Here is an 18970-nt window from a genome sequence, read left to right on the forward strand (position 1 = left end):
ACATGACCCAGATCTCGATTGTGGCGTCATGGAACTGGTGGTGCATCCTCTTGCTGCCCCACCTGGGCCATGAGACCCTTCCACGTCCTGTCCTACTGTGTTATTTCCTGCCTTTGCTTTGCACTGCGGTTTTTCTTTCTCAAAATAAACAAGAAAGCGCAAAGTGGTGATGGGGGGGGGGCACATTGTGCTGGTGGGAGATTGAAAACATAATATCTGAAAGTATCTTTGAACTAGACCTACAAATTCAGTGTTTTGCAGATCACATGCTAAGAGTCACTTTAGTCAAAATGTTTAACTTTATCCGTACACTCATCCCCTCACTCAGCAAATCTTATCACTGGGGTTGTTTAACCTGGAAAAGACTGAGATGCTGAAACAGAGGGAGCACCCTGTCCTTCCTCCTTGACCATGCAGCTAGGAGTGGGCTTGAAGTGCAATGCAAAAAATTTAAGACCGATGTTAGTTTTAAAAAGTGGTGCTAAATGTAAGTGAGCGTGGAAACTTTTCTTCCAGGTCCCTGAACGAATGAGGTTAATCTGTTGGAAATCTGTGAAATGCAATGACTTGCTTTGTAATTCAAATATGGTTTAGGCAGCTTCATCAAGCTGTTTCCCTGTGATGTGGCAGACCTCATCATGATCGAAATGTAAACTTCAAGAGCTGCCTGGAATCTGGCATTTAAAGAGCTGCGGGCTTTCTGCAGCTGGAGAGAAATGAGGGTGACCGTTGTGTCAAGGGAGAGACAAGAGAATGAGTCCCTAAACATCTGTACTATAAAATAATGAGGGTAATAGACCCAGAAAGTTTGAAGTTGTTCCTTGGCAGGAGGCATCGGTAACTCTCTGTCACCCTGTGACAGGCCACCTGCTAAATGGTCAGGTGGCAGCAGCATGGCAGAAGACCAGGGAGACTTTGTTGTGTTGCTGCTGAGCACTGTGGAGTCAGATCCTCTGGCAGGGATGCTGGCATGGTCTTCACACGGGGACCCTCCCACATGAAGCACCAGGGCTTTCGGCTAAAAGCATTTGAAGCATGAGCCTTTCCAAAATCAGAGTTCCTTGCAACGGCTGTGAATCCAGCAGGGTGAAAAATATCCCGTGAGCAGGAATCACCCCCACCAGTCTGGCCAGGCTTTCCCTGCCACTCGGTTTGGGCACTGGTGTGAGGTACAAGCAAGGTTCAAGCTTTGCAGGGAAGGTGTGTTTCTTTCAGAGTACCTTTCTCATTTCTCTGTCCCTCTGGTGCTTCAGAAAAAGATGGAGAAATCAATGTCACAAAAGGAGAAAATTTCCTTTCCAGTCTTGACAGTGACAGACTGAACCTGGACACACAGCCCGGTCACTTGGTGTCATTAATACAAAGCAGGTACCTTGTTCTCCAGTGACACTTTGGAGGGGGGGACCTTTAGAGGCAGGATACTTCGGCCTCCTGTGTTCCCCATAGCAGTAGACATCTGCCTTCAAGAACCTGGACCACTTACTAGTCCTCTCACTGTGGGCAAGCCGTATTTTACTGTTGTCTTCACATAGCAGTGAGTCTACTTTTGGAGGAGAGGTGCTCTCCTCTGTTCCCCTCCCTCTGAGCCAGCCACTCTGTTCTCACCCAGACACAGCAAGGATGTCCCGGAAAGGGACTTTGTAGCTATTCCCCCCCACGGTGGATCCAGCCAGTTATTGCAAACAGCGCCTGGTGAGCAAGCCAAGCTGAAGAGGAGAGTCCAGACACCGCTTCCCTCGTCACCCCAAAGGCCAGGCTCATTCCTAAAGCTCATCTGAAGAGTAAAACAAGTTCCTCAAACTACAGATACAGAAGACAAACATGTTTCTTATTTTTTATAAGAATTGTTTAATAGCAGCCAAAGGCCTAAAGAATTGCCAAGACATCAGTGTGGTTGCAAGTACAATTCAAGAATTAGCAGTGTGCGAATTTCACATGCATGCACTGTTTCCAAGGAATGCACACATGGACGGGTAAATATTTCAGTGTAGTTTTATGCAATGATCATAAAAAGAAATTGGGAAATCTAAGATTGTTAGAATTAAACAAAAAGAACAAAAGTAGTTTGTATTTTTACTAAACACAAAGCCAAATCTTAAGCTGGTTTAAATTCAGAAAATGTTAAGGCCAGATAGACTTTAAAAAATACTAAAAAACATTCTTTTGTTCTGTGATAATGAAGTGAGAATTTCACTGAATTCAGGACTTCTGGGAGACCTGGCAGCACATCTTCTGGGGAAAAAAAAAGATACCTTGCTCTGATCTAGCAAAAGATAGCAGGACAGGGTGCATAGCACCCTGAATAAGTCTCCCTTTGCTTTTCAGAGTGTTTCATTTGCAACTGAAATGGTGTCTGTGGGGGTGCACTCTGAGACATGCATACCGGAAAGCTACCAAAATCTGAAAAATTCACCTTCAAGTAATATTTAGCTTGCAGTTTTCAGCAAGCAACACTGCCTCAAGCAGAAATTGTGTGTCATTTTAATGCAAGTAATAGTGAAGTTTGGCAATTTATAGTAGCAAACTATGCTTCATGCAAAAAGAGGCATTGTCATGCTAAATGAATCAGGAACCTGGGGGAGCAGAATGCTGAAAATTTTAAGCTTATTTTTGAGTAGCTTTATAACAATGCAAATAAAGCAATATAGACTATAGTGGCTGGCGTGATATACAGAAACAGCAAGTGATATCCCTTGCAACAGGAATGCCTGTCTTCCCTCCTGCACATGATGCTCTGGTAAAGATTCCTCAGCAGATTTTTTTTGGTTCTTCAGGGCTGCACCGTCTGGTTACTTTCATTGCTGTAACAAAAATATAGGTGTGTTAAATCATTATTTGAGATACAGTCGCAACTATACAACTGTAAACCTGAAGTGTCTAGGCAATAGAAAGAGGAGAAAGACACTGGGCCAAAACTAATATATTAGCTTTGAGGTCTTAAAGTCAATAAGCATCAAACTTTCCCAGCTGGAGATTGGTCAGGGGATGAATCTGATGGATGAATGCAGACAAGGGAAGGGATGGATATAGAAATAGAAGGGAGAGATGTCTAGAAAGAAGAAAAAAGTTAAATTTGCATGTGGATAAGGAAAAGTAAATAGATTTGAGGGGTGGACGAAAACAATGATATGGCCAAAAGAGTGGAGGGATTTTACTGTTGGTAGACAAAAGGTGTACGGATAGACTACATAAACAGTTATTACAGAGAGAAGGAACATTCATAGCTAATGAACTGATCCAGATGTTTTCTGTCAGAGGCATTAGCACCCTCCATGAGTACTCACTTTTTTTTCCACATAAGCATCGTCATCAGCACATTAAAAATTATTCCTTTCATTAAAATTATTTTCAGGCCCAGCTGTGATAAAGACAGCATGTTCAGGTTTTCATCTGTAAAAGTAACAGAGAATGAAAGTCACAAGAGCACTGAGACATTCCTCGCTTCCAGACAGACTTAAAAGCACTTCTTAATGAAGCTGTTCCACTTTGTGTGGTTGAGTCAGCTAGTAGGATAGCTAACGAGACAGTGAGCAGGACTGTCTCACCGAGAGACTATAATTTCTTCCAGTTGGTGTTTTGAGGGCCGGGTTTTCATTCCTTAACCACTTAATTATCCAATATGCAAGTCTGCCAACCATCTAGCTGTTTTTAAATACAGTGTATTATGAACCCAGGATGCTGGAGGTGTCCCTCCTTCCTCTACCTAAGTTTTTTTAAGATGGGCAGAGGGAAAACAAGTGAAATTTTATTCAAAGAACATGAAGTCTGTTTGGATTTTGTATTAATCTAAAGTTACAAAGCCATTTTCATTTGAAAATACATTGATCTATATCGGGGAAGCAGGGAGCTGTCATCAGAAAGTAATTTTATGTTTATCTTTGAAAACCCCCTGAAATCGCTGATCGAATCAGCCAAGTTTACTGTTGAGTATTTTTCTGAAGTGGTGTTTTGGAAACATTTGGCTAACTGGTTTCTTTTCAGCAAGGCTGCGTGTTTGCAAAAGTGCAGCTATTCTGCAAACAGGACAAGTGCAGAGGCAGGCTCAGCTCCTTTGAACTAGCAGGAACAGCAATTGCTTGGGCTCCAGCACTGGCTAGTATACTGCCACAGCCAAGAGCTGAAGCAAAGCTTGCTTAGATGCGCCGTGTCTTTAGTGCAACCTTGCTTCTGAGCACACACTGCAGAAACCACCTGCTTATCTTTTGGTTCATTAGGTGTTTGTGCACCCAAAAGTAAAAACAACTCTTCTGAAGTCTGAAATGCAGACAGACATCCAGTAAGGCTGACTCATATCAGTACCTTGAATCATTATGTGATGGGGAGTAGCTTTTTGGCTAGTCTAGCAAGAGCATGTAGGCACTGGCTACACTGGTCACATAAAATTAGCAGCTCAGATCTGGAAGACTACATTAACCCAATGACTTACAGCCTTGATGTTTAAAGCCTGTGGGGCCCTTTTAGAAATTTCTAGTCTGAGCTTTTTGCTCCAACAGGAATTCTGCAAACAGGGAACATTAGCAAAAACTTGGAAGACATTTCCTTTAATCAGGCCAAGCTTTACTCCTAAAATGCTGTGTACATACCTGTCCTGAAGTGTGGAGACACTCCTGTAACACAGACAGTGCTGGCACCTGCAGACAGTAACAATAAATTTAATTAATAACAGAAATGCACTTCTTCAGAAGTTTACAAAGATATCTCTACTTAGAAGGGCTGGATTAGAGATTCTGGCCCGTAAACCCTTCCATTTCTGCTGTTTTTAGGGCAAGCATAAAATATGATCTAGTTAAACTTTAGTGTCTCATCAGACAAAGGAATTTCAGGCTTTGTATCTCCCACAGTGTGATTTTAAGATCTCTCTGCTGTGCCTGTGCTAGTCTACTGATCCTTAGTCTTGTTTCCACCAAGGACGAAGGCAAAATAAAACAGAGGCAAGAAGGCAACATTCCTCTGGAGTTTGGGAGCATAATTCAGCACTGCTTGCAGGGTTGGGAGATGTGAACAAGTCCTGCTCATACTAACAGCACAGACACCAAAGTACCTCTAGCCCTGTACACACATCAAACAATGCCATTACCACTTTCAGGATCGTCGCCCTGCAGTTCTCCAAAGCCATCATGATCTGCATGACACCGCATTTCATCTTTCTTGGCCCAGTAGGTTGATAGGTAGCTTGCTTCCTGTTTGTCCTTGGATGTTGCCACCTCCACAACAGCACTTGTATGATTATCACCCAACTTAAGATTTTCAGGGGAGTAATCTGTGATGAGGCACATTTCCAAATCCTCATCATCTTTAGAGATCAGCCTGTAGACTGAAGGAGATGGTAGAGTAACATCTGAAAATGGAGAAGAGATGAGACATTAAATGAGAGGACACAGTCATAGTTTCTTCAGTCCTAACATACAGACACTCAGGTATGGAGGTTTTTCCATGATTCCTGTGAGAAGTTGTGTGGAGAGAACTGAGCAGCCCAGGGGCATTCTGCCTTTTCGGCAAACATGTAGTCAAATCCACCACTGACATTCAAAATCCCACTTCCTCCACCTGTCCTGAGGGACAGTGGATAAACTACCAAGTCTTAAGGGTGTCCACATTTACCACCAGTCTAGTTACTTGTGTTCCTATAGGAGAAAGCTAGGAAAGCCACTGCAAAGTAGGAACACATGGTTGCATTTAGGGAAAGAAAGATGAAACAAACGAATGTTTCATTATGTTCCACCACCTGACAGTGCAGTGCAAGATTTTTTTACTAAATTTCACCTTGCAGAAGAGAGGTTTGGGGAACTAAAGGCTGCAGATATAAGACACCTGGGGTTTATTTCTGTTTTCTTGCTTCAAATTCTGCTAGCAAGTCAGTTAGACTAGGATTTTCCACACATATCAAAACACTACCTGTGGTTAAACTCTTTTTTGTGCATTTAGCTTTGTGAACTTGTACTCTAAGCACACATTTCATCTTGTCTGGCTCTTGAAGTCTAATTCTTTAAGAAGGTGCTTTCCTATATCTTTGTTCATGCGTAATAGTAAAATGTTATGGGCATTGCAGTACTCTAATGATGAACAGATGAAATATCATTAAAGACATACTGTGGCCAAGATGCAGATTTGGGGCTCTCAGCAACCCTCTGGCTGCATTTTCCATTGGACTTCACAATGACAGGTTTGAACTGGAGCTTCAGTTCACATTTATAAACTGACAAAGTGTTATCATGTACAGTTGAGAGTTTAGATTAATATTTGCTTCATCCCTGTTCACACACCACACTGATAAATGTTGTAGAAATACTAAAGACAGCTTAACTTCCAGATGAAGAAGTTTTAGTTTCTTCCCATGGGAGAAGTTTGGACTAAATCTTGGCTTTTAGAAACTGTCTCAAAATCTTATACAAGTGCAGGCCCTAGTTCTGTCACTGAGATAAATGCTTTTCATCTGTTCAATTGCCAGTTGTCAGCACCTTAGAGAAATAGCCATACTTCTTTATTAGTATGATCTCAGAAAAAAACTAATCCACAAAGCCTAATGATTCATTCTCTGGCCCTCCTCCTGAATTGCAGTTCACCTATCCCAGCTTTGCCCTGGCTTTGAAAAACCTGATGAGACTGTCTCCTTCACAACTATACAGAATACGGTCTAATGTATGTTCTGACTCCCTCAGCCCCACTCCCCACCTCCCATACTTCCCGTTATTGTTTTGGAAATACATTCCAGTGATCATTTGTTAGGTAGAGGAAGACAGGAGCAGATAAGAAGCTTGGTGGTAGATCCCTGTATAAAATACAGATGAACAAGGATACATCATTGTCAGGGAGTACATGGATATGAAAGGGAAGAGGAGGAATTGATCAAGCTGTTCTGCTTCTCTCTCCTAATGAGTACTATGCTTTCTGAAGAGCTACATATCCACTTCTCTCCAAATTAAGGTGTTTTTCTCCCTTTCAATCTGTGCAATGCTTTTATCTTGAGCAGATGAAAAAATAAGGTCTGTTTTTTGCAGGCAGCTTCAGCAGCACCTGTTTTGCAAAATACTCATTTCTCGTTCTTGCTCAGAGAGGCTGCTGGCTTTGTTCTGGTACTAGAGTCTTTTTCCGATAAGTTCCTTTGCATATTTGCACACTGTTATGAAAGTTTGCAGATAGCAGTCTTGGTAAATATCAGCTATTATAACCACAGCACTGTGACCTATGTTTCCTGTTATTCTGTCTTAATGAGTTGGTGGATGTGTTGGAGATACTGTACTGATATTTATGACCTGTATTTGAAGGTGAGATTGAGAAGTAAATCATGATACTCTTGAGCTGTCCACCCTGCCTAATTTCATCTTTAATGAAGGATATCTTCCAGGTGGAAGAACAGGAGCTGTTGGAATGCTATTCCTGACCAGTCTACAGAGAAAGCCAACTCCAGAGGCTGATTTCAGGGAGAGAGCAATAGAAGCCTGTTCCAACATCAGACTGAGACCCATACCTTTTTTTCTGAACAAGGTGCAGTAGAAATCCTGTACTGGTTTAACACACAGCTTGTATTATACAGAGGTTTATCTTATTCTCCATTCCCTCCAAAGCAAACTCCCTGAATCTCTGGTCAGACTGGAATTGGTGTGATGGAGGTCTTTGATCCTCTTACCATTCCTCAGCCTGAGACATGATATTCCACAGCTAGAGTCAACCTGGAGCTATCGCCCAATTCAGAGGAAATATATACCCCCTCACACACTCATACCCCAGAGGAGCAACTCCAGTGATTTAACAAGCACTTTAGTGATGTTTGCTGGCTGTCCTCCAATGGAGGTTCCAAAAGGTCTGCCAGAGGTCCTTTGTGAAATCTGCCAGCCCTGCATGGATGCTAGGATGTCTACAGCAAGATTAGATGCCCACAGCAAGATTAGATGTCCACATTTAGTACCTGAACCCTTCTCTTGACTTCCAGTTCTCATGTCTGGAGGCACTCAGATAAAAGAAGCCAGGTCCTAGTCCAGCATCAGCCAAGTCATCCAAAGTACAAAGACTCTGTGCAGAGGTTCAGTATTTCCAGATGTGAATATGCTGTTTCACTTACAAGATTCAGGCATAATTCTGGTCTCCATCCCAAAAAATGTGTTTATCATTGCCTCTGTAATTACACTTGAGGAAGTCAAACTACTAAAACCATCCAAGATCTTTCTCACAAACCTTTAAAGCGGAAGATTTCTAGCTGAACCAAAACTAAAGCTTAATTAATAGAGTAAGATACCCAGTATGTGAGGAGAAATCAAATGTTCAATGGACTAAATAGTTCTCTAGTACCAAAACAGAATAAATCTTGGGCTTATAGAATGTGTTCACATTAAGGAAAAGTTGAAATGAAGTTTTCTTAAATTTCATATTAAGAAGCAATACCCTATTTGAGTTCATGTATAGATTTATTCATACATCACCTAACCTGTGGGAGAGATTTACTATGATCTCCTCTGCTACTCCCTTTAATAATGTTAAGGAAAGATTTTTGGGGATCAGAAGGAGCAATTCTGCTTATCTAATCCATTCTTTAAAGCTCACAGGTGAATGAGATGGCTTAACCCATCTATGCAACAATTATCTGGAAACAAAAAGACTTGAAGTGGCTGCTCATGAACCTTCTGAGAATCTCTGTGATTTTTGCAAAATACTTTTGCATGCTTTTCCTTCCAGAATTAGAATGGGTTTTAATTGCTAGAAAAAGTTTTCAATTTTATATGCCAGAGATTTAGTTTCTAGAAAAAAAATCATAGAATCATAGAATCATAGAATCATAGAATGGGTTGGGTTGGAAGGGACCTTCAAAGGTCATCTAGTCCAACCCTCAGTTCAAATAATTTCAACTCAAAAAAAAGAAACTTTCTGAATTAAAGATTAACTATTCATGTAGCACCAGCCAAAAAAATCACATTTGTTTAACAAGTAAGAAAAAAACCCAAAACATTCAAAAGAATCAACCTAATATCCCTTTCTAAAAACAGGTGGAAGATCATTTTTATGTTGATATCAAAAAGTCAGAAGAACTTTTGATCCTGCACTTGTGGAATTGCCTCAGACGTGAATATCTATTTCACACCCAAATGATGTCCTTTCCTGATCAGTCTATTTAGTGGGTACATTTAATTAGATAACTTATTTGGGATCAGAGCCTTGTGCCATTTCCAAAAATTACTCTCCTAGTCCCAGTATCCCACACGCCCCAGTCTGAATCATTGCAAATACTATAGTTTAAGTCACCTGGGAAATTTCTTCACAATGCAGTGTGAAACTAAGACTTAAACATGAATGCAGAGGTATCTCTGATTTTTTTTTTTTCCCCCTCAATCTAAGGCAATACACTATTACTCTCTGACAGGACTCAAAAGTTAGTTAGTGTTAATGATACGCCAACATCATTAACCTAAGACATTGATAATGTTATCTCATTTCCCACTATTCCCAGTCTCCCTGCTCCATTTTCACAAGCACCCTGTTGAGAAATAATCCTGGGTTCATTTTCTTTCAGCCTTCACTCCTCCGTCTGCTCTTCATCTGGAGTTGTTCATTCTCCATGAAGGTAGACCTATTCAGAAACACTAAACCATGGACACTGCTCCCACCTTCATAGCCTGTCCTTCTCCAAATCTTACTCACCTGGGCTGACTTTAAATCTAGTCCCTCTTCCAAACACAGATTTACTGTATCTTTCAATTTCCCACTCAATGCCTTTGCAATAAATTCCTGCCTACCAGCTGCATATTCCAATGGCTCCTCGTCCAAAATATGTGGGAAAGCTGTCTACCAGAGGATGACACACAAAGATATTTGAAATTTCATTCCATCTTTTCAGGTTTCTAAAGCATTTTAAAATATAACTGAGGAAAGGAAAGAGAGTTACCATGCATCACAAAAAGTTTCGTTCCCCTTCCAAATACAATTTTGCTAGTTGCTGACTGCTCACACTGTAACATCAGTTTTTACAAATAAGGAAGGGCACTTTTGGATTTTAAAACTGAAAAATCATGACATATTCTCTTAGACTAAGAATTAGAAAATCCAGTCTCTAAGCCGTTAGTCAGAATAAACTCCAGATATTATTTTAAAGATGCAAAAATCAAGTCTGAAAACTTTAACAACCACAAAGTCTGTAAAAGTGCTAAACATTTTATGTAGTGTTCAACCATGTGTTGAACTGCTTGCAGCACTCTATGTGTGACTGCACCATGCTGTGACTATTAAACCTGTGTGAACATTATCATCTTTAGCCGTTCTTTCCTGCAGTGAGTCACTGCCACACCATAGCCAAGCACTCCTTGGATTCTAAGACAGCGTCTCTATTCCAACTGGTTTTTGTCAAGAGAAGCCAAAAAGAAGCTGGAACATGCTTCCATGAAAGTCCCCAGTCCATCTGCCCAGTGAACAAATGATTTGTCAATCCTGGTGTTAATATGGAACAGAAAGTTCAAACTTACTTGGGGTAACAAGAAGTTGGGTCCCAGTTCCAAATGCAAGTTTCACCTGATTGGCACACTGGTGTCAACCTCTACGAAAATGTAGATAGATTTTCCAACGCATACTGACAACCAGGTCAACAGACATTCCAGAGCAGGGAATAACTTGAGGGAGCAATGACGAAGCACATTGATTTAAGTCACCATCAAAATACCAAAGAAATCTACTAGAAAATTATCAGGATCAGAAAAAGGGAAATCAAATAAAAAAAAATGTTCATTCATCCACTGGTTACAATTGTGTATTACAGCTTTTGGGGCAATCCTAGGAACAATCTGTGTTTTTCCATCTGTAACATCACCTAAAATTCCTGTTCACTGTGCCATGGAGTTAGGGCCACTGCCTTTCAGTCCAAGTTTTCTCACAAATGTTTCACCATTTACTACCTACCTGGCTTGATTGCCAGCAAGGTTCCTTTTCCTAATGTCAGTTTGTATCCTTCTTCACCGCCATAATTCACACGACCCAGGAAACCTTTGCAAGAATCCCTTTGACCTTGGTTACAGTTATGTCCTTACAGGTTTCAGTGGCACATTGTGACCCTGTCTAGATCTTAGAGCTTCACAGGCAGTTGCAAATGCAATCTGAGCCTTCTAACTCTATTACTTCAGGATTCATATACTCTCGCTTACTTAGATATGCAGTAGCAGGAGTAAGCATTAAGTATGGCCTTGTAGCTGTGACAGCTCAGCAAATCTGGATTCAAGTACCAGTTGGGAACACAATCCACTTGCAATATTTGTGGATAATACAGTATCTGTACATCAGATAAACCAGCTAAAAGGCAGTCCAATTCCAATACTAATATTAAAAATAAGTATACTGTTCCTTGGTGGGACTCTTCTACAAACAAAGACCAGCTAAAATAGTGATAATCACCATAAGTGGATATTTTCTGAGTCATAGGATCATAGAACCACAGAATGGTTTGTGTTGGAAGGGACTTTTAAAGGTCATCTAGTCCAATGCCCCTGTAATGAGCAGGGACATCTTCAACTGGATCAGGTTGCTCAGAGCCCCGTCCAACCTGACGTTGAATGTTTCCAAGGATGGGGCATCTACCACCTCTCTGGGAAACCTGTTTCTGTGTTTCTCCACCCTCATCGTAAAAAATTTCTTCCTTATACCTAGTCTGAATCTACCCTCTTTTAGTTTAAAACCATTACTCCTTGTCCTATCGCTACAGGCCCTACTAAAAAGTCTGTCCCCATCTTTCTTATAAGCTCCCTTTAAATATTGAAATGCCACAATAATGTTTCCTCTCAGCCTTCTCTTCTCCAGGGAGAACAACCCCAGCTCTTTCAGCCTTTCCTCATAGCACAGGTGTTCCATCCCTCTGAACATTTTTGTGGACGTCTCTGGACCCGCACCAACAGGTCCATGTCTTTCTTGTACTGAGGACCCCAGAGCTGGATGCCATACTCCAGGTGGGGTGTCACCAGAGCAGAGTAGAAGGGGAGAATCACCTCCCTCAACCTGCTGGCCATGCTTCTTTTGATGCAGCCCAGGATACAGTTGTCTCTCTGGGCTGTGAGTGCAGATTGCCGGTTCATGTCCAGCAATATAAATATTATAGCCATTCTTGTATTTCAATGCATTTTCATCTGACTTGTGTGTATCCACAACAATCTTGCACATTAGCCAAAAAAATCAGGATAATACCTGGCAAAACCAGAAGTCTCATCCCAGATACAAATGTGAGTTTGTAACTACTTCCATAGTCCCACAATAGCACAGGTCTCTACAATATCCAGAGTGGTATTGAATGGACCCTTCAACAATAAAATACTCCACCAAAAGAAATCCTATTTATCTCTATGATTAGACAGATCCATCTATCTAGGACTTTTCTTCCAAATTACTTTCTTTTCATGTGGTGTTTTGCATCTTTCAAACTCCCAAACACCCGTTCCTTACTATTCTCTTCCATCATATTTATCCCATTGCTTCCAGAAGGCCGCCTGCATCACAAGTTCTATTCTTCATCTCATTCCTTGTTTATTTAGCCTGACAGTCAGATTCCTCTCTCAAAAACTGGTTTATTTACTGTTACTTCACAGCTCACCTAGTGATCGATGGCATAATACAGTAGTACAAACTCCATCATCCCATTCTCTTGGATTTGCCATATGAATTAGTCAAGAGTGATTCCAGGGCAAATTTGCCATTTAGCTTTAAGTAGAAAGCACACTTTTTGGTATGCAATTACTTTGTGGCAGGGATACTATTGCTTATTCTGCCATTGAACACTGATGTTTCGGTATGCAATTGGGAAGCTCTTAGGTTCTACAGTGTGACCAGAGTGAGATCTGGAGCAGTTGCGTACGGACATGACTATAATGGTAAATTTGGGGACATGTAAATGAACGCAGGCAGAGCCTTGATTTATAGCTCCTTTAGCTTGCTGATAGCTCCGTATAAACTTGAGATTCTTATTTTTCAAAGGTGTTTTTGAACAGGGTCAGGAGGATCATCTGAAATATGAGGAATTTCCCCAGAGGTTTTCAGAATGAATAGTTTCTTTATATTGCTGTGTCTTTTAACTTTCAGAATAAAATTATTTTGAAATTATTTTAACAATCACTACCATTTTAAGAAATGGAAACATTACTTTCCAAGAGTAAACCCAAAGCATTTAGATATTAAATGCTCCTAAAAGTACTCTTAAAAAATTTGGAAAAATTGATACATTTACAAAAAAATATTGGTGTCTCAGGATCTGCCTTACTTTCTTTCCCTTTACCAAAGAGTTTCAGACAAAAGAAGACGTGTGGAATTTTGGGGGGATTTTTTTTCAGACACTTGTGGCAGAAACTGTCAAAGCATAAAATTTTTCATTATTATTGTTCAGAGAAAATTATTTTGCAGTCAGAGTCAGCTTTGCATCTTTCCACAAAAGTCATTCAGTAATTAACTTGGCTTCTTGACCTCTTTCCCTCTGTCTGGGTATCTATTCCACCCCTAACTTTTAAGATTTGTCACACTGTGTTCCAACAGTTTCAGAGCTTCACGTCTAATGTGCTCCAAGCTTCACATGGATGTTGAAGGCCAAGGTAATTTCACAGTACTCAACACTAGTTGGCTGTGATTACAAACTTGGTATCATTCTCAAGGATAAGCTTGCTTCCTGAGCTTCTGGTATTTATATAATGCTTCACAATATGACAGAAACCCACCCCCTATCATTACAGCTTTATTGAGGTTCTCCAAAGCAAAGACCCAGTATGTGCTTATATTTTGCATCCGCATAAAATCAGGAGTCTTGTTATCTTAAAGTATTAGCATCCACATACTAGAAAAGTCCTTTCTACCTGCTACAGCTTCATAACACTAGTCTCACCACTCTGCATTTGGCTGGCCCAAACTGGCTTTCACCATTTCCCTTTGTTTCTCCCCTACATGAGGACTTTTGATTTAGGAGCCTGGAAATCACTTGCTTTTATACCAGTTGAAAATCTATTGTCCTATTCCTAACATATTGTGGAGTGATGAAATAGGCAAAATAACTTGCAAAGTGAAAGAAGTACTTCCAAGAAGAATCACATCTGAGAATTCAGACATACCTGGAGAAACTGTGAGTTTGGTTCCAGCTCCAAATGTAAGTTTGCCATAACTCGCAGTGTTACACTGTGACACTATGCTTTGCAAAATGGTGCACTGGTATGCTGGATTAAGACTTGAGAACATGGCAATGCAAGATTCTTATTGGAATAATCTAACCAACGTTATTGGCCACCTCCTCAGCACATATAGTGCAATAAACACTTCCTTCAGCCACATTCCTCTGCCTTCTTAATCATTCCTGACACTCACTAGTCTATTGTCCACCACCTAGTTATTCATCTGTTTATTCTTTCCTCTGTCTCCACACAATAGCAGCATCTGCAAATCAGTGTGTGCATATACAACTTTCCAGACAGTGTTTAGAAGCTTTCTGACTGCTGCTGTTGAGCATCACCAGTCTGTGTTACCTTTCTGCTCTGTTCTCTTGCAATGTCCACCCTCCTCTGCAGGCTGCATTTCATGTTGTATTAATTAATACTTGCTGGGTTCCACTCGGGGAGGGGGAGCACTACAAAACATGAGCTTGTATTGTGCCCCAAAGTCTGCACAGTGGTTCAGCATACAACAGAAATCTCCCTTCCATTCTCTCCAGAACTAGGTCTTGCACAGCAACTCAGCTTCAGCAGTGATGTTTATACAGCTACACACCCACAAGCAAGCACTCTGTAAGTGCAATATATGCTCCATTTTCCATTATCCAGAGCCACAGAGAACCTGAGTTGCTCTAGACAGCAGAAGAACCTGAATAGTATGGTTGTTGTGAGAAGGGCTGAAAAGAATAATGCAGAAACATCAAATACCAGAAATTTAATTCAGGCCATACATTCACAGAAGTCTGCATCTGAGCTAGTCAATGGAAAAACAACAACAACAAGAAAAATCCACCAAAAAAAAGCCCCACAACCAAACCATAAAAAGAAAACAGCTGGAGCCAAACTTGGGTAATATAGCTAGGAATGTCCAAATGCATCCTCCCAATTTGCACGACTCGTTAGTTTTGCATGATAAAAACTGGCTTAGGAGGCAGGAAGCTCTGTAAACCAAGTCATATGTAACTAGAAAAATGCATTCACACAGAAACAGAGACCATCAAAACCTCACTCACTGGTTATGTCAAGGCCAGTGTCCTTCCTTAAAGCTGACCCATAAAAGACCCCTGTCCCTGAAGAGCTTGTAAATTAAATGGAGAATGAGATCAGCGTTCATTGATTAGTTAATGAGCAAACAAAGTACAAGCACCAGGGACACCTCTCTCCCATTCTTCCTGCAAAACCTAGAGTGCAATTCAGGTTGCTCTCCATCCCAAAGAGAAAATGGGATTTAATTCTGAGAAAGCAGAGATAACATCTAAGCCACGGATGAAGTACGTACAATTCCTTTCACTCTGTTCCAGTGGGAGAATAAAATGGTTTGGGCAGTCTGCTAGGAGCATTTCCCTTTTCTTAGATATTTTTTCTTTTTTTGAAAGTCAAAAATCTCCTGAAGAATCTACAGTTCTGGCTGAAAATTTAGTTGAGATTTAATTCCTCAAGTAGTGAAAAATTTACTTGAGGTTTCTGATTCAAATGCTCAGGAAAGTTTCTTAGCTGTGAGTATATACTCACAATTTTCAAAGGAGCAAAGAATTTTTTTTCTTTATTTCCTTCCGTGTTGTTGCATTGTATATCTCCAAATCCAAGCAGCTATTGGGAAATCCCCCCCTTGCTTATAGTTAGGGACCGATTTTCTTACTCATGATTTTATTCCAAATGAAGGGAAGATACCGACTACAGGGTGTTCTCTGAATATTTTTCAAACCTGAGCGTACCTAAGCTATAGTTAGGCATTTCCCTAACTTGCAAAGTTCACGTACCTGGAGAAAGAAAAAGGTTAGTTCCTACTCCAAACAGGAGTTTATTAAACTTCTGGAAGGAAAACCATGACACAAAGCTTGCTTAGACAACGTTGCAAGCGTGAAACTACTCGCAGTGGGAAAATAAGTTGCACGCACCTACACAAGTTGCCAGTTTTTAAGTGTTCTCTCACAGGAAAGCTCCACAGCTTGTGTAATTTACATCATTGCTCTGCGGACCATCTCTCCTGTTCTACAATATCCAGCAGATACGATCGTAACCAAGAGACCCCTGTTATTCCTTTTTGTCAACGGCCTGGTTCTGAACTGCATTTCGCTGCTCTCCTAGCAAACATTAACCGTGGGTTCGGGTGGATTGAATTTTTCCACTGAACAAGTCAATGTCCCAAATCTCAGAAATCTTACTTGGTTTTACCACGAGCCTGGTTCCCCGTCCAAAGGTAAGTAGGTACGTATCCATAGGCACTGTGTTGCTTGCCACAGCAAAAACCTTTGTACGCTCCTATCCACCCCAATCCACCTGGATAACGTTGCTTATGGAAATCCTTCGCTTTCCCACGCACACGCTTGCAATGCGTTACGTCTTACCTCCATGCCCATTGCTTCTTCTTCTTCCTCCCCGCAACACAGCCTCATTAACACCATAAGGAAGAGCCACAAGGCAATTCCCTTGCCACCTCCATCCTTGACAAATCCAAACCTGCACCACTCGCTAAAGACCATTACATTTTTTTCACATCTCTGTTCTTGGCTTTCCCTTACTTCTTTTCACTTTTCACTTGCTTCCTTTGCCCAGCATGGACACATTCCTAGCGCACATTGGTTAAATAGGAAGTCTAACACTTCTTTCCAGGGAATACTAAAACCATCCCAAATTGCTCCACAAAGCCCGTACACTGTTCTTTTTGAAGCCAGAGTGCAGTATCCTCTATATTGAGTCCACCTTGACTCAGAGACAGCTTACCTGGGGCAACGAGAAGTTGGGTTCCAGTCCCCCATGTGAGTTTTCCCCATCCTCCAGCACTAGCACCGTGTGACAGGTCTTTGCAAAAGGGGCCTCTTCATTCAGCCACCTCGGTGGGTGTTGGAGGCCTTGGATACATGCAATCATGGATCTGCCTCTGAGAGAAGCGATAAATCCCCATACTGATTTCCACAGACCTCCTCTAGCCTCTCTCTGACAATTACCTCCTTCCATGTTCAAAGGCAGGGGAATAACCAGATTTGATTACAGTCACCTCAAGTATCAGAGATGGGAAGAACCTACTCCTTAGTTAGCAGGGAACACTTTAAGTAGCTTGTGTCATTACGTCCAAAATATGGTGCCTACAATTAGTCACTGCAGGTCAGTTCCCAGCCTGAGGCTCTTGCCACTAATCCTCCTTTCCTTCCTCATTGTCTGATACTTGGCTGCTGAAGAGCATTCAGTGTTTTCATTACAGCATGACGATTACCTTGCCATTAACAAGGGCTGAGGCAAACTGAATCCCAGGCAGAAAGCCAAGGAAATATGTTTCTACAAGGTCGCCGACTACCCGAGTAGTATTCAGCTGCATTTTCAAAACATCCCTTTATACGGAAGTTTCTTGCAGTAAATGATGGAATAATCCCAGTTCCTCAGGCCCCGCCTTCATCATTTTCCCATACAATGCCCTGAATACTTGCTGGGGTTTTACGGGCCATTTTGTTCCTTTGCCAAAGATGAACTTATTCACTGACCCATCATTCACATCATGATGCAGAGCTTATAAAAAAAAAAAAAAAGGGAAAAAAAGAAGAGTTTTGCTTTCCAAGCTGAATCATTCTTTTCCTTCTCAGTCTCCAAGACAAAGATGATTTTGTCCCCGGTTTTCCTAAGTAAATGCAAATGGCTACCCACACTGGTATGCTGAAGAAAAACAGGGGAGTGAAAGTCCCCTAATCTCCTCAAGCCAGGTCAATTCCCTCACTGAAAGCAAGTATCATAATGATCCACAGCTTTTCTCTCTCTGGTTATGCTCAGAAAAACAAGCATCTACCTCCCTACAACTATTTGACATGACTATCGGGAAATATTTATGCCAAGCACAGTCTGAGCCTTGCCCAAGTTGACGGAAACACCTAAGGTAAGGAACAGGACTGAAACCCTTTTACGTATCCCCCACGGCCTTCCACAGCCATACACAGGTACTAGGCACAAGTTGGTCAATCTCTCTGTCTGTCCTAAACCACGCCTCTATTCCTGCTTGCTGCTGGATTGTGAGCATCCTGGAGCACCATGTCCATAGAATGCTGCTCTAAATAGCAGAATTCCTCTAGCTGGAAATGTTTCTAAGCACAAGAGTGTCTTCAAATAGCACCTATGTTCTGCTTCCCCTCTGAAAGGTGACACTGACTCAACAAGTTTGTCTACAGGGTGCTCCAGTGGACACTCAAGGACTTTTGACAGAGGACACACAGGAAAGCTGCACACTCACTGGGTTGGACGGACAGTCTGGTCCCTGAGCCAAAGGTCAGCTTGTTGAAGCCAGTGCCGTAATCACACAGCATTTCCTTCCATAACAAAAAGCCCAGCAAGCCACTTCAGAAGCAGCACCTCTCCCCAAGCCTTTGCCCAGCCGTGTCTAGGCTTGGAGGGGCAGCGGAAGGGTGACAGTGCTTTCCTCTGCACCACAGACCTCACTGGGATGCAGTGGTGTAGGACAGCTTCCGCGCAGGGCAGCTGGGACATATAGGAGCATTCATGTGGCCACTTTGTCCATCCCAGACAAACTGAGAGCAAGAAGGGTCATTTTGGACCAAGACAGCACATTCCCTTAAAGCAAAGTGCACCGCTAGATATGGTCACACGTAAATGACCAAACACCCAGCCACGCTGCTGCTCTCAAGCACCCCAAGAAAGGCCTCACAGAAAACAGAAAGCATAGGAGCTGTGTGGGACTTACATGGCCTAACAGTGAGTCTTGTTCCAGAGCCGAAGACAGGTTTATACAAACCATCTCCTGTGGTCACACAGCATTTCCTCTCTCAACAAAAAGCTTCCCAAATACATGGCAAAGCTGGTCACCCACATCTCAACTAGACAGT

General features: G+C 41.6%; 1 gene segment (V, D, J or C); it reads right to left on the reverse strand.

Moving 5' to 3' along the window:
* Positions 1 to 1824: 1824 nt before the first annotated feature.
* Positions 1825 to 16379, reverse strand: LOC104012147 (T cell receptor alpha chain MC.7.G5-like). The segment is given in 5 exon segments: positions 1825 to 2801; positions 3285 to 3390; positions 4584 to 4631; positions 5078 to 5338; positions 16310 to 16379. Coding segments are annotated over 5 exon segments (501 nt in total).
* Positions 16380 to 18970: the final 2591 nt, after the last annotated feature.

This window comes from Nipponia nippon, unplaced genomic scaffold (genome assembly GCF_047370975.1).
Source record: "Nipponia nippon isolate SJK-2023a ecotype South Korea unplaced genomic scaffold, ASM4737097v1 scaffold_45, whole genome shotgun sequence".
NCBI lineage: Eukaryota > Metazoa > Chordata > Aves > Pelecaniformes > Threskiornithidae > Nipponia > Nipponia nippon.